General features: G+C 46.9%; 1 protein-coding gene across 1 annotated transcript in view; it reads left to right on the top strand.

Annotated features, from left to right (window-relative positions):
- PLEKHG2 (pleckstrin homology and RhoGEF domain containing G2) overlaps positions 1-17,095 on the top strand; it is a 458,610-nt gene that overhangs the window by 421,164 nt on the left and 20,351 nt on the right. The window contains exon 18 of the mRNA XM_078661322.1: positions 1,960-3,499. Coding sequence (XP_078517448.1) covers positions 1,960-3,499 — 1,540 coding nt within the window. The remainder of the gene's footprint in view (positions 1-1,959; positions 3,500-17,095) is intronic.

The raw sequence follows: 17,095 nt of genomic DNA, 5'->3' as shown, positions 1-17,095 counted from the left end.
ACCTTTGTGTTCTGGCAAACAGTCATACTGGAAAGGATGAAATGCTGCTCATTGAGAGGGTGCAATCCAGTTGACCCTGGGCCTGGAACCACCAGCAATCGACAGTCACCCATAACGAAATGTGACCAGTGCCATATCCTTCATAATGGAAATGCTATGGCTGCACTACACCACAAGCTGCACTTCACAACTTTACTTGATGCAGCTAGGCAGGCAAATTAAACCAAGAAGCTAGAGCCACTGGCATGGTCCACAGAACAATTCTTAAAAAGACCATGTGTCGAGACCGAGTTATGGGCAGGAGCCGGATTGGGTTAGTGCTGTCCCATGAGAAAGATGGGGTAGCCAACGCAAGGAACACCCATCAGATCCATGGATAATTTAATGTAAGAAAAGTATTCTGTGGTTCCAGGTGTCAGCAAGAGTGACATGGTGGATATTTGAATTCCCTCTTAGCATGAGGGCTTGCTCCATACAGAAGAGCTAATATTGTAAAGTTCTGTAGCAGGAGTAATGGAGGAGGCGAAGTGCAACACAGACGCTCATGGAGCAGTCTCTGAAATTGTTCATCTTTCACAATGTGTTGAAAAGTAAGAGATTTAAAGGCCAGGTAATACAAAGCAGCCTTCAACAGAGGTAAAAGCGAAGAGGGAAAACTATGATTAAAAGCATCAAAAAGGGCATTGTTGAAATGTGAGGGAGTTGGCAACATGTCCCTCACCCTTAAGGCAAAGAGATCTTTAACTGCCCTGAAGGTGACTGTAGAAATGGACACTTTCCTCAGAGCAGGATGTACACTTGGAGACAAGGATGGTTTAGGGATAATTGCAAAGTGTGTATAAGAAATACACTTCACATGAGTCACCCAGTGCAAAGAATTGCTGTGCTAGTACTTGGATCATTCAAGACATTTTTGTACAGCAAAAATGTTGAACGACCAGACGACACAATAACATCTCACAACATGAAGCAGGAAGGATCTTTCTCTCTCTCTCTCTCTCTCTCTCTCTCTCTCTCTCTCTCTCTCTCTCTCTCTCTCTCTCTCTCTCTCTCTCTCTCTCTCTCTCTCTCAGTCTCTCGCTCTCTCTCTCTCTCTCTCTCTGTCTCTCTCTCTCACGTGAAAAAGAACCTTCCTATCAACCTTGTCATGCCAGAAAATGATACATATTTAGGAAATCATGTAGAGAAGAGGGGTAATTCTGACAAAAGAGCAGTAATTCCCCTCCCACCTTCATTCTCTTGCACTATTAAAGAAGACGGGTTAAGGTGACCCTCTCGATAAGAGAACCACTGACAACTCTGCCATTGGAAATGCCATGTCGGAATTACAGTAAACATAAACATTTGGTTGGATTAGCCTCCTAATTTAAGCTTGCCTGTACGCCACCATTTTTAGTGGTGCCACTTCCATGCCTACCTGTCATTTAAACCTTGGCGTGCTTGGGTTACTGCTTCTGAAGGATGCTCTTTTTTGGGGACATATAAAAAATATAATCCTGATAGGGGGATACATTTCCATTATCCACATGCCATGGTGGCAATTGTGATGTAATACCTAGTTATGGTGTAATTGCCGAGATAGAGTGCTATGACACCAATCTTTATATAGGATTTAATATCCTCAATTGATCTGAAGGAATTAAAGGTCTGAACATTTACCCTTCAAAGCCTAAATAAACCCCTTAGATTTCTAAAAGAAACATGCAAATGTGCTCCCTTTTCCTCCCTGCCAGTGCCTTTTTCATATCTCACCACTTCCACATCCTCAATGTCAGATCCAAAACACACATGACCTGGCTGTCTGTAGGGAGCAGATCACTGACTTCCATTATTATACGTGAATCTCAAATGTTATGTAGTGACAAAAGAAAGATTTTCCCTTTCCTGACGTTTCAAAAAGCAGCCCATTCCGCAGCTGTTAATCTGTGACTTACCCTGTGCTTTTTTATTTGGCTGCAGGATCTGCCAATCTTCGAATCTCCCTGCCAGGAAACTCCAGATGAGCGTGAGGAGCTCACAGAATCAAAGACTTTCCAGGAAGAATTGCAGGAGGTCCACAATCAGACTTTGGAGACAACAGACGGGTCCCTGGTTGAAGACTCTGAAAACAAAACCTTGGAAGAAGTCTCTGCCACACTCCCAGCATGTAGTCATCCATCCATAAGCGAGTCTTCCGAAGAAGAAGAACACCGGCAGGAGAGTGGTCCATCCCCACTGCAAGTTCTGGAGGATCTCGATCAGGATGAAACCGAAGACCTTGTAGATCCTGGAGATGAAGACGTCTTCCCCAGCAGCAAGCAAGAGCCATCAAATGTTGAGATTGACACAGAGCACTGTGCAGTAGACTCTAGTTGTGCTGACGTAATTCAAGATCCTTCGCCACCTGGTGATGTAGACAATAATTGTATACAACAGCCAGCAATGGTAGTTCAGAGTCAGTCCTGCTGGTTGCAAGGCGATGAATTACCTAAAAGTAGTTCAGTAGAAAAGCATAGCCAAGTGCCCCAATCAAAGAGGGATTCCACCCTGACCCCAGATGACAGGTTGCTAATTGAAAAAATAAAACATTATTATGAAACAGCTGACACCAGCAGTCTGTATCTGGACAAGAAAGAGAGCATCTCCTATGTTCCCACCGGAGTGGTGAAGGATTCAATCCTGAGGTTCAATTACCTTCTGCAGCAAGAGAACCGCAAAGACAGAGAAGCAGGCAGGTGTCAGCGTGGGGAAGACTGTTCTTTACCACCCACAGCAGTATGTTTCTCTTACCACAACGCAAAGATGTGCCACTCCAATAGGATGTCCTCACCGATCGATGAGGAAAAGCCCATTGATGTGTTGCTGTCTGACCGGGAGGCTCCCAACCACTCCTTCAACAGCACGCAGGAGCTTGAAGAATACAGGTCTTGTGCTGACATCCGGAAAGAGTGGAAAGAGAAGGAACAAATCATAGGGAGGACACAGAAAGGTTGTAGTGTCCCCAAAAGGGGAAAGGGGGGTGGGAGATCTCCAGAGTTCCAGCAGGATAGCCAGTTGCATGATGAGCTAATCATTGTGGAGGAATCAGACCTTGACGCTCCTAAAACTGCCTCGCCTAAAGGGCCCCCTCCAAAAGATGGGACTATAGATGAGCTAGACAGCCACTGTATCCAGCAGACAACCGATGTAACTGAAAACATATTGCTCATCGCTGAAGATACCATTCCAGTCTCACCATCCAAGGATGGCCCTTTTAATAGCAGCCATTCATCCTGCTGCCCAGCTGTTGGACTCTCAAGTTTGGGCATCAGTGAAGAAGGGGACAGCTGCCTAGTGCAGAACTCGGAGAAGATTATCAACAAAGTGCAATTCTTGGCAAAGATGTACAGTGAAAAGATCTGCAAGATGAAGACGCAGAAGAGGAGCTGGGACTCTCGAGGCCGTGGGCAGAAGAAAAGAGGAGCACTTGGAAATCTGCCCAAACTCCCAGAAGGGAAGCAGACTGGGAATCATTTATCAGGTGGGTGAGCTCTTCTTTGATAAGGACATTTTATTACATGTTGGTTCTTCATTGTGGTAAAATAAAACAATGGGCGCAGCAAGCGTGTTGATGTTCATTGCGCTTTGACAATGGAATTTATTGAATCCCTAGAGACAGTAAAACTGACCAGATTATTCCTCCAGAAAGGGTATATTTTCAGAAGATGCCTCAATACAAAATTGTATTCATTCATGGTTTTTCTACTCACATCATAGACTAATTTCACTGCTATTCTGCAAGGGGGTTATAAGAGAGCAGGGTAGTATGGAGGAAACGCACAAGGTTGTTCATATAAAGCCAACCTTTGTGGGTGGCTAGCAGTGGCAGCTCCTCTGCTATGGTGGAGGAGCATCACCCCACTGAAAAATAAAATAATAATAAAACCATTTTTTTGCCATTTTCTTTTTCTTACCTTAGTGGCAGCCAAGCCGTGGTTAGGAAGGAAGCAGGGCCATGCTGACAATCATAACGTCAGCAGTAGGGAGGAGAGGTAGGCACTTATAAGTGCGCATGTCAGTTTGGCCAGCCGTCTTAGGCCGACCAAACAGACATGCACACTTATGTTTCTCCTCCCACAGCTGTATTGCAGAAAAGCTGCAGTCTCCATAGGTATAGCATGAGAGCAGCATCTGGATTGGGTGGGGAGCCTGTGCAGTGAAGCCCATCCACTTCCGGAATGAGAGGAGCAACAAGGCAGCTGTCAACGTGAAGGTGAGCAGAAGGTAACTCTTTGTATGTTATTTTATTTTATTTTTAAACCCCAGCCCAATGCTACCCAGGACAACATCATTACTGTGGTGGCAGCTGCTACTGGTGGCTACAACCATCAACCTGCAAGTGTTTTCTATCCTGTGATCTTTAAATTCAAGGTAGGCCACTCTCCTTCTCAATAACACAATAAGAATATCACAGCTCTATTTATGATGATACACACACTCTCATGTCTGATAAGAAGCTGGGCCACCATTAAAGATCAGCATTGCCCTGAGAAAATCCAGGAGTGCCAATCCATGCCAAATTTTCAGGTTTATCGCTGACTATGTAGATGTATTACCTTTGGAGTCATTGTACGTAAATTTATTGTATGTGGAAAGTCTGGTGTCAATCTGACCCTTTTGGACTGCGTGGGATATTGCTGCATAGAAGGCAGATTGGCTGTTTTCACCAGTAATACTCTGCCCGCGCTGCATCATTTTGATAAAGCTATGCAACGTATTTAGACTCCTCTTAACTATGTCTTCACTCTCCCTTTGGTGAGGCAGCCTACTTCTCATTGTAAAAGGTTGTATGACAGAAGCACACATGGATAAACCATGCATGCCTCAACAACGCAGTCCCAACAACAAATGGACCTTAACCACGCATTCCTTAACTATGCAAGCCTTTACCACACAATTACGTTGTAAAGGCATGATTGGTAAAGGGATATGCATGGTGAAGATCACACCCCAGCCCCCCCGCCCTGAATCCTAAAACCTGGCCCATCCATTCTATCTAGCCGCCCCTGCCCTAAAAACGACCCTGACTCCCCTCCATGAGCCCTAAAACCCAGCACCCAGCCCAAAATGCTACTTCGACCCAGCCCTGCAGTCATGAGTCCTAAAACTCGCCCCCATGTCCTAAGAACTACCCCGACTTCAGCCCCCCCACCCAGAGCCCTAAAACTCGCCCCACATTCTAAAAATTACTCCGAATCCAGCCCCCCGTCCTGAGCTCTAAATCTCGGCCCCCAAGCCCTAAAAACTACACCGACAACAGGCCCCGTCCTGAGCCCTAAATCACATTTCCCAGCCCTACAAACTACCCCAACCCCAGCACCCCTGCCCTGAGCTCTAAAAACTAACCACCACCCTATAAAACTACTCTGCCCCCCACCCTGAGTCTTAAAACCCGGCCCCAACCCTAAAAACTACTCGACCTCTCTGAGCCCTAAAACCAGCCTCCAGCCCTAAAATCTACCCCCCCCTAAAATCTAGCCCCAGTCCCACTTACCAGACCATGCCCCAGAGCTTTCTCTACTGATCCTTCCTGTTCTTCTCATCGCACATCCGTACATCTAGACTGCGCACTGACACATGCGTGGTTAAGGCATATGCGTGGTTAACGTGAGCGTGGTTCAGTTTGTGGGGAAACAGCAGATATGGCTCAGGCCTTGTTGTAAAGGCTGTTTCCCATTGCAGAAATCGCTGCTTACCACTACCAGTGGTGCTCAAAACTTAATGGATGTGTCTACGAAACGAGCACACTGTTCCATCTCATGCGTGGTACAAGGGGGCCAAATAGTGCTTGCTGTGCTCTGTACAGCAAACATTTGGCACTCCCTCCTGACTATTTGCCAATCAGCTGTTGTTGGGGTTTACTTCATCTCCACTTAACGATGCTGTACACCTAGGCAAGGCTATATGTGCTCGTGAGACTTCCGATTGTCCCAGTACTGCATACATTAAAAGGGCTATGAATTCAAACCTGGAATATTAGACTGGTCCAAAGAGGGTATCGAAGCATAACATTGGTGGTTCCCCGAATAGCACCCTCCACTTTATGTGAACTTTTTGTTTAAATTTGCATGCTCCCTCCTCTGAATCTTAGTTTCCTATTGTATATGTGTGCACTAAAAAACTTTCTGATTGTAGACCAGAGGAGGTCTTATAGATGAATGTTAAGATCCTCATGACATTTTCTCCAGATTGGGATGATTTGATGAGAAGCATGACCAACAGGAGCTGGGCAGAGTTTGCCTGATGATGGGCTAGCCCAGTGGAAGCCCGCTCACATCTGCTGATGTCCTTCAACCATTGGTAAATAGGACTTTTGTATGTCAGGTATTAAGGCTCACTTTCCAGAGAGTCATGGGCATGGGCTTCTTGCTTTATCATCAGCAGAGAAGCGGGATGCCGCCGGATGCTGCTGCCTGTCTTTGAATTTGTGCTAACATATGCAAAATACAGTGATGAGCAATAAAGTGCATCATCTCTTACTAAGCATTTGAGATTTCTTGATCTTACTAACATGGCAACTTTATTGCTCTTTCTATTTAAGTTTCCTTTTAATATCACCCTTGCTTTCCATTTCATAACAAATACTGTTTAATAAACCGAGATTAAGGAACATTGTGATTTTCTTATGTCTCACTGTATATCATAAAGAGACAAGACTGCCATTTATTAAGTCAGGGCCACATGTATCAAAGTATTTTGGATTAGCAAACGGTGCAAATCGCTAAATCCGCCTGTTTGCCAATGCAAAATGGCCTTTCTGAATGCATGAAAGGCTTTGGGATTCGCAATTTAGGTCATCATAATTTTGAGCTATTACCTTAATTGCAAACGCAAACAGAAAGTTGCAATTTGCGTTTCCCTAATGCACATGTAATAAGCCTTTCCTAAATGCGAACTGTGCATTTCGGAAGCGCTATTGCCATCAACTTCAAGTTGAAGGTAACCATGTGCAAACTTTGAAAATGCACAAAACTGCAATTTTCAAAGTGCCATGTAGCACACATGCTTTACATGTGCACCTTTATGTTTATTAGGCGTGCTTCAGGGGGGCCTTAGGCCCCCTGGCACCCATGGCTTTGCATTTGCTAATTTGTGATTATCAATTAGATAAATCGCAAATTAGTGAATGTAAAACCATTTCAACTATGGGCATTTCGGCCTATAGGAACGAATGTAGTAATATTACCTAATAGCGATTCGCTATTTCCCGGATCACTATTAGGTAATAATAAGGAATCGTAAAATCTTTGGCAATTGCTAAATACATACCATTTTGCGATTACCGAATAGCGATTCGATAAAAATCGATATTTGGTAATCGCTAAATTCTTATACCAAGCATGTGGCCCTCAATGCTATAACCACTACAAATTATTCATTTTCAGGACTGTCACAAGATGAGGAGAGCTGTCTCTGTGCTCAAAACCGATGCTTTTTAGGACCACACTCTCTTGTTGAAACATGTTTTAAAATAACAGAAGGCCTGACCTCTTCTTTCTTAATGGAGCAAATGCCACAACATCACTAGCTGATATCACCTTCCCTAGAGTACGTCATCCTGTTTATGAGTTTAGATCACAAACCTTAGAAACGCCTGGCCCCACCAAAGCTACTATTGTGGCTGTTCACTTGCAATGACTTTCCTTTGTTCCCTTTCAAATTCAGGTCATGTTTTATAACGGGTGGTTCCCTCCATGATGCCTGTGAGACATCTTTTATTTTTAGGCTATAGGATGTTTGGGCTAGAAGGGTCTAGGGCTAGAAGGGTCAAACCACCAAACATGAGGTTCCAAATGAAGTAAATATTTATACTTATTTATAAGGTCTTCATTTCTCTTAAAACACACCCTATTTTGAGCAAAGGGCAGAATGTGGAACTTGATTCTGATTTGGAAAGGAAGCTTGCCAATGTAAAGCGGGAACATTGCTCATCCTCCTCGTGAAGCTTGCTCAGTTCCTGGTTGGAAATAACTTGAGGGAAAAATCATATAAATTTGATCTGGGCACTGTAGAAATGCCTAACTTGTACACACAGTCAGCATGAATTAATTAATACGTTAGAAGAGATTGAACCATTACACATGTGTACACACCATTTTATTCTCAGTTGCAGCCAGTTCACTGATATCAAGTTTAGCATGCCATAGGTGCTAGTCACATTAAGTCAATTAGTGGAGATATTTAAAAACACATGTACACAACTGTGGAGTACTGGGATTTGAGTCAATATCAAAACAGATGAAGGACAAACAAAGACAATAATTGAACCACTGCAGGACAAAAGGCAAGGGCTTATGAAAGGAACAAGAACTATTAAGTCCCGTTTCTTTCATATGCCACATTGTTGAACATTTTCTAGTAATGACTCAAGGAAAGTCAAGACAAGAACAGATTTTTGGACCCTTTAGTCCATCTTGTGCCAGAGGTAATTTTCTGTCCTCAAATACAACTACTAAAAGTATTCAGACAAATGTAGACCAATACATTTTCATATTAATAATAGTAAGACCATTATTGAAAAAGTTAGGGATGTGGCTAACCACTGAGGTAATATGGCCACCTAGGGCATTGATTCCAGAATGGTATAGCATGATTAATTTATCCTATATGAAGCTATGATTTAAAGGCTTAAAATGGTGGCAATGGAGGATGAAACTCCAGGTAGCAAAGACGTCGATTCAAACCCAAATCTGGCTAAGAACACCGCTTCACAGATAGAGGAAAACATTGAGTTCCTATCCCTGATTGTCAGGCCTGCTCGGGAGCCCAGCATGGGTGCTGCAAGAGGAGCACCAATAACAAGAAACCTGCAAGCAGTTCGGAAATCAGCCAGAGCTGTATTATGATCCTGGCGATGGTCGAAAGATAATGTTCGAGGCATGTGGGCTGCTAAATTCATATCTATTGCATAGATCGCCGCCTAGTGTTTGGTCCGGATGATTGCACATTGTTGTCCTGGAAGAGTCTTCGAAGTATCACGAGATAGGTGGCTCCTCCCCTGGACTACAGTGCGCATGGGCATCGGCTCCGTCCCCAGATTGTTTTTTCCCGCCATTGGGTTCGGATGTGATTTCGACGGCTCCTTGTCGGAATCGAAAGAAACGTACTTCTTAAGGCCAAAAGGCCTTCGGTATTCGCGTCGGTATTGTTTGCGATCGGTCCCGACTTTCGTCTGACTCTTCGGGTCGGACTTCTGCGGAGTGGTTTACTCTTCGCGCATCGAGGCCCTGTACTCGCAGCAAGACCCCGGCGACTTCATCATGGAACGGAGTCCGTTCAAGCGCTGCCCCGTGTGTGGGTCTAAATACCCACACATCGACGTGCATCCAGTCTGTAATAAATGTCTATCGCCGGAACACGACGAGGACAACTGCATGGCCTGCTCCAAATTCAGGTCAAAGAAGACGCTCAAGCATCGGCGCGCGGCGCGACTTGAAGCCCTGCACGCAGCCCCGGCACCCGACGACATATTCGACGACCCCGCAGAAGAAGGCCACAGCCATCATCTTCAAATCTCACCACCATCGACGGAGGTCGAGGCGGATCCAGAAGAATACATCGAAGGACAGAGCCAAGACCTTGAATACGTCGAGGAGGTAGGGGACGACGAAGAAGTCTATGGGGCCGCGGAAGATAGCTCAGAGGAAGAGCTATGCCCCGAACGTTACTCGACTCAGGCTCAGGTCACGGGATCGCCACTCGGCCATACCCACGACCCTGCACCGATATCCCCAGCCCCGCCTTCGGGCCCGGCCACGGATACACCGGAGGAGCCACCGTTGCGTGTATCGAAACCGAAAACCGCAACCATTGCTGTCAACAACACCTAAGATGGCCGACATCACGCCAAAAACGAAACCGAAACCTTCGGTCTCCACAGCTCCTAAAATGGCCGCCGACTCGGCAAAACCGAAACCGAAACTTACGGCTTCGACAACATCTAAAATGGCCGACGTCCCGTCCAAGCCAACGAAGCCTGCTCCGTCTTCAACTCCGTCGCCTTCGGGCCACACGGAGTCAAAGAAGACTGTCGACTCACCGGCGCCTCAAACGGTGGCCAAGGACACGTCCTCCAAAAAGGTCGTCCATCCTACCTCGACGTCTGCAGCGTCTACCACCAAACGCACGGTCGAAGCCAAGTCCACTAAGGCCCAGGATCCGACAGCCAGAGCCACTACTCATCGGCACAAGGATGCCGGAACGGCATCGACGGCGTCGGCGCCTAAAACTACCACAGGGCAGCGTCCCGTGGAAGGCCAGGAATCATCGGTGGCCACTTCTGCTACGCCGAGGTCCTCCGAAGCGGACGAACATGAAGCGTCGGCTGCCAAACCCTCGGCTTCCTTTACGAAACAGGTCACCGACTCCCTCAAGAGAATTCGGGAGAAAGCCCTGACGTCGGCGTCTACCGCACCGTCGGATCCGAGACCTGCAAAGTCGTCCTCCAAGCTTCTCTACGTTCTACCACCAAAAGTGGCGCCGAAGGCGTTTGTGGCCAAAACGGTCTCAAAGAACACCGAAACGCCGGAATCTTCGACGCCCAGTCCCAATTTGCCTCGGCCAACTGCGTCCGAGGACAATTCGGAGCATTACATCGATGCCCACACGGGGAAATTGACACTTTATAAAAGAAAGATCACTTCCCAACCATTGGAATCATTTGTTATTCCACTGAAAAAGAAAAGGCCGGCACAGGACATAACTCCACTTGTTGAACCTATTCAGTCTCCACCAAGGAGGAGTCCAACACCTTCCCCCCACCAATCAGGGGGCGAGGATGATGAACAAGATAACCAATATAACTTCCCTACTGGAAATGACCCTGATGTACACCAGGACCCATATGTCGACGCTGGGGACCAGGACAGCCATCAAGTGGTGCAGGACCCTCAGGTTTTTGGGTCACGTACGTCACCTACTGAGGACTCAGCAGCATTCACTGCTTTAATAGAACGGGCAGCTGCAAATCATAATGTGGACATGCACTCTGACCCGGTGGAGGAAGATTTCCTGTTTGACACTTTCTCTGTCTCAGAAAGAACAGTCAAAACACTCCCCATGCTGAAAGGTGTCCTTAAACATGCACCAGAGATCTTTAAGGAACCAACACGAGCAAGGGTGGTAAACCAACGTATTGAGAAAAAGTACAGGCCAGCACCTGGAGACCCTGCATATATTCGGGGACAGTTGCCTTTGGACTCATTGGTGGTCGCAAATGCCCACAAAAGGGCCAACTCCCAAACGACGGGTGAAGCTCCTCCCCCAGACAAGGAGTCGAAAGTGCTTGAGGCTTCTGGCAAGCGGGTGGCTGCGCAGGCTGCCAATGTATGGCGTATAGCAAACACACAAGCACTGCTGGCACGTTACGATAGGGCGCATTACGACACCCTAGAACAGCTCCTTCAACATCTACCTGATGAGTATAAAGAAGCAGGCAAAATGCTCATTCAAGAGGGGAAGCTTATATCAAATGCTGCAATTAAGTGTGCACTTGATGTCGCAGACGCAGCGGCTAGGGGGATTAACGCTAGCGTCATGCTAAGGCGCCAAGCCTGGCTTCGTATATCTGGTTTTAAGCCTGACATCCAAACTACAATCCTCAACCAGCCCGTCAATCCTGACAGACTGTTTGGCCCTGATGTAGACACCACACTTGAAAAGATTAAGAAGGACAACGAGACTACTAAGTCCATGGGGGCTCTCCAATCTCAACAGTTCAGGGGCAACACTTTTCGTCGCTCAGGTGCGCGTAGTGTTACCAGAGCACACTTGGGACAACAAACACAATTCGCAAGAGGTGGTGCGCAATCCTCGTACCCCAAACAAGGTAAAGGGGGTTACAGAGGTAACAGTGCCAAAGGCAGAGGCAGGGGAAACAACAACTCACGTTCCTCTGCCACAAACAAACAGTGACTCCCTGTCACTGCCCCCCGACCATCCAACACCTGTCGGGGGAAGACTCCAGCAGTGTCTGCCGGTCTGGTCATCCATCACCACAGACAGGTGGGTGAGAAAACTAATTCAGTACGGTTATTGTTTGGAGTTAATATCCACTCCTCCCAATATTCCCCCAAAACACCGTCCTATGTCGGCAGAGCACTTGCCCTTATTGCAGCAGGAGGTGCTAGTAATGCTGCAAAAAGGAGCAATCGAACTCGTGCCAGTGGAAGAGGAAGGAACAGGGGTCTATTCCCTGTACTTCCTCATCCCAAAGAAGGACGGATCCCTCAGCCCCATTCTGGATCTACGCCCTCTCAACATGTATATACTGTCAGAACATTTTCACATGCTAACACTGCAACAAATCCTTCCCCTTCTCAACCAAGGGGATTTCCTAGCAACCTTGGACCTCAAGGATGCTTACTTCCACATCCCGCTCCACCCGTCCCACAGAAAATACCTCAGGTTCACCATTCTCAACAAGCACTATCAGTTCAAAGTCCTACCCTTCGGGGTGACTACTGCCCCCAGAGTGTTTACAAAGTGTCTGGCGACAGTGGCAGCGCACCTCAGGAGACAAAGCATACATGTCTACCCGTACCTCGACGACTGGCTCGTTCAAGCAAAGTCGGAAAGACAGTGCGCCTCACACATGTCCCACACTATTCAACTCCTTCACAGCCTGGGGTTCTCCCTAAACTACCCAAAGTCGCACCTTCAGCCAGCCCATGTGCGGCAGTATCTGGGCGCGACAATAAACACCCTGACTGCTATGGCTCAACCAAACACAGTCAGAATCAACAGCATTCAGTCGCTGATCCAGAGGTTCAGACCGCAACAGTCCCTGCCAGCGAGAGTGTTCATGCAGTTGATAGGCATGATGGCCTCCTGCATCTTCATAGTCCCGCACGCAAGGTTGCACATGCGTCCCCTCCAAGAATGCTTGGCAAATCAATGGACACAGGCTCAGGGACAACTGACAGACCTAGTGTTGGTGACCGGTCGGGCATACAACTCTCTGCATTGGTGGAATCCACACAACCTTTGCAAGGGACGACCGTTCCAAGAGCCTGTGCCACAGATTGTCCTGACAACGGACGCATCTCTCCAAGGGTGGGGAGCGCATGTGCTCCACTACACGGTGCAGGGACTGTGGTCAACCCAGCAACAACGATTGCACATCAACTACCTAGAATTGATGGCAATCTTCATGGCACTCAAGTCCTTCAAAGTACATCTGTGCAACAAGGTTGTGTTGATCCGGACGGACAACATGACAGCCATGTACTACATCCAAAAGCAGGGCGGTACTCACTCACCACAGCTGTCTCATCTGGCTCAGAGCATGTGGAAGTGGGCCATTCAGAGGAACATCTTCCTCATGGCAGAACACCTCCCGGGCAAGGACAATCAGATGGCGGATCTGCTCAGCAGATACAGCCATCAAATGCACGAGTGGGAGATACATCCATCAGTACTCCACCCGTACTTCCAGCAGTGGGGTCATCCAGAGAGAGACCTGTTTGCCACAAGGGAAAACGCAAAATGCCAAAGCTTTGCCGCCAGGTTCCCTCACCCGGAATCGCAAGGGAATGCGATATGGATGAACTGGTCAGGCAAATTTGCGTACGCTTTTCCCCCAGCGCCTCTCATTCCGCTGGTGGCAAGAAAGCTAAAGCAACACTCGATGACTCTCATCCTGGTTGCTCCAACATGGGCACGCCAACCATGGTACACCACGTTTCTAGAACTTTCCGTGGTACCGCATCAAAGGCTGCATCTCACATCCAGGCTCTTGACGCAGAACCATGGCGACATTCAGCATCCAGATCCGCAACAGCTCAATCTGGCGATCTGGCTCCTGAGGTCTTAGAATTTGGCTACTTCAACCTGCCTCCAGAATGCATGGACATCATCCGCGAGGCAAGGAAGCCCACGACCAGGGCTTGCTATGCAGCGAAATGGAAGCGGTTTGTCATTTACTGTACTGACAACAATATCAACCCGCTGGATGCATCCATTCCTAACATCATCTGCTATTTGTTACATCTTTACAAATGCAATCTAGCATACGCCTCCATTCGGATACATCTATCCGCCATAGCGGCTTATCTCCAGAATTGGCAGCACCTCTCTGTTTTCAGGGTGCCTGCCATTAAAGCCTTCCTAGAGGGACTGAAGCGAGTCATTCCTCCAAGAACACCACCAGCTCCAGTGTGGAACCTCAATGTAGTCCTCACTAGGCTGATGGGCCCACCTTTCGAGCCACTGCACTCCTGCGAAATTCAATTTCTGACGTGGAAAGTGGCTTTTCTCATTGCTATCACATCGCTCAGACGTGTTAGCGAGCTGCAAGCGCTCACAATCCAAGAGCCATTCATCCAAATACATTCCAACAGGGTAGTGCTCCGCACTAACCCTACATTCCTTCCAAAGGTGGTGTCACAGTTTCATATCAACCAAACTATTGACCTGCCTGCAATTTTCCAAAACCCACAAACGGTAGCAGAAAGAATGCTTCATACATTAGACGTTAGGAGGGCGCTAATGTACTACATTGACAGAACTCAACACTTTAGAAAGACACAACAACTTTTTGTTGCCTTCTCACCACAGCACAAAGGCAACCCCATTTCCAAAGCAGGAATAGCCAGATGGATCGTTAAGTGCATGCAAATCTGTTATCAAAAAGATAAACGCACTTTAACAATACCCCCAAAGGCGCACTCCACACGCAAATTGGGGGCCTCCATGGCGTTCCTGGGGAACATTCCCTTGGAAGACATTTGTAGAGCAGCCACTTGGGCTACACCACACACGTTTACCAAACATTACTGTGTAGATGTGCATTCCAAACAGCAAGCAGCTGTAGGACAGGCTGTTCTCAAAACACTTTTTCAAGCTTCTGCAGCTGGCACGGGCAACCGCCCTTAATGGAGGGACTGCTATGTATTCTATGCAATAGATATGAATTTAGCAGCCCACATGCCTCGAACTGAATATGCTACTTACCAGTATGCATCTGTTCTTGGCATGTAGGGCTGCTAACATTCATATCGCCCGCCCTCCTCCCCGGTGCCCGTAGCGGCTGCAGACACTCTCTTGCATTCATCATTAGCATGGACATCCTTTACACTATTTCACTCCATCTCTGCCACAATGGCTAAAAACAATCTGGGGATGGAGCCGATGCCCATGCGCACTGTAGTCCAGGGGAGGAGCCACCTATCTCGTGATACTTCGAAGACTCTTCCAGGACAACAATGTGCAATCATCCGGACCCAACACTAGGCGGCGATCTATGCAATAGATATGAATGTTAGCAGCCCTACATGCCAAGAACAGATGCATACTGGTAAGTAGCATATTCAGCCTGAACCGGTCATTTGCACAGTAGGAAGCGTTCACGCCAGATGTGTACCCAATAAAGGGGGTCAGTTGTAGAATTGATAGATTGAAAGGGTGCTGATGCATAATACCGCCAACAGGCCGCATGGTACCAGTGTAGTGTGTTTGGATTCTGAAGTTACAGCTCCAGCGCACCTTGTCAGGAGTCCGCTGACAAGGTGTCCGGGGCTGACAGAGGCAGAGTGTCAGATGGAGGACAAGAGCCTTGGTGGCCCCAACATGAGACCGCAGAATAGCCAGGGTTGGATTCCCCATCGAAGCACTAGGTTGTCCTTCCTTGGGGGAAACAAGGGACCACTGAGGAATAGTAGTTGATATTCTTGCCCTAGGTGAGGAGTGGGGTGGCTAGGACGCTATTTAATGGGGTTGTTAGGACACTATTCACTCTCCTTTGTGATTCAGTTTAAGAGGTGAAAATGGGAGTAGACCACTGGATCCAAACTTTCGCAACTGAGAGTATCCCAATTAACTTGGATACACATTTGCACGAGGCAGCTCTGGTCACAAATCTCAACAAAGTGGGCTGGAGAAGTGGGCCTTCTTGAGGGAGGTCCTGGACAAGCGCCTAGAGTTGCTCTTTGTTGTGAGCCCTGTGAATGCAAAAGACTCTGAGCTACCCATGAAAGAAGTGGTAGCAGCAGTAAAAGAGTCAAAAGGCGTTTTAGTAAACATAATAGATACTGTGACTCCTGAGTATCAATCTGGTAGGTGGCGACTTACGAATAATTACCAACAGTCAAAAGCACTGTTTAGAATCACTCAACAAACATCAAGACTATGAAGAACATACACATGCTTTGAGAAGATGGCCAGTGGCCTGAGACTCATGCCGAGAACTTAAAGTGCTACTCTTCGAGGAACAATTGCACTACTGAAAATTGGCTATATCAATATTGATCAACAATACTATAGAAGTCATTATATAGATAAACATAATATTGACAACTCTGTTGTTATAATTTAAACAACAAAAATATGGATTCCAAAATTTTGTTCTACAAAAACATCTAACGGATCATTGCTCGAAACCTCAATTTCAGCGACAGGGATGTAGTCCTCCAAGCAGATAAACCAGAGGTCTCAATACGGTATGAGAACACAAATATCCTTCTTTTACCTGACTTGACAGAAGCAGTGCAGAATCAGCGCAGAGCATTCGATGCTGTCAACCCTGAACTCCGAAACAATTAAGTGAAGTACATGAGGCTGTTCTCCACACAGATTAGGATTTTGGCTGAGGGGAAATCAAGAATATGTTGGGAGTTCATTGTGCTAGGTGAGGTATGAGATTGGCTGGGGATTAGGTAGGGGGCAAGCATAAGCACTCCACCTGCAATTAGAGGGGCCTTGGTGAGTGGTTTGACAAGATTTCATAGGGGAAGGGCAAGAATCCCTGAAGAGCCACTGCATCCAATGAACTTGGAGAGGAACACACAGATGTTAAGGATACCAAGTAGCCCACCGGAATAGGGGCTTCCTGATGAGCGTGTGTGTTCAGACAAAAGTATATAAAATAAGTTACTGATGCCTATATGTGTTTATTAAAAAATATGAGTGCTTTGAAAGATGTAACAAGCACCTTATAAGATAGGACAGAATAACATGTCTCCACCAAATTCACTGGTTAGAACAGGGAAAGTAGGTGTAATTCTCATGATGAATCCTGGCTTACCAGGATACAGTAGGCAAAGATTTGGTGATTGTTGGCCACATCGAATGAACTATATAG

Source organism: Lissotriton helveticus, chromosome 9, assembly GCF_964261635.1.
Source record: "Lissotriton helveticus chromosome 9, aLisHel1.1, whole genome shotgun sequence".
Classification (NCBI taxonomy): domain Eukaryota; kingdom Metazoa; phylum Chordata; class Amphibia; order Caudata; family Salamandridae; genus Lissotriton; species Lissotriton helveticus.
This window is presented reverse-complemented; position numbering and strand designations above follow the sequence as displayed.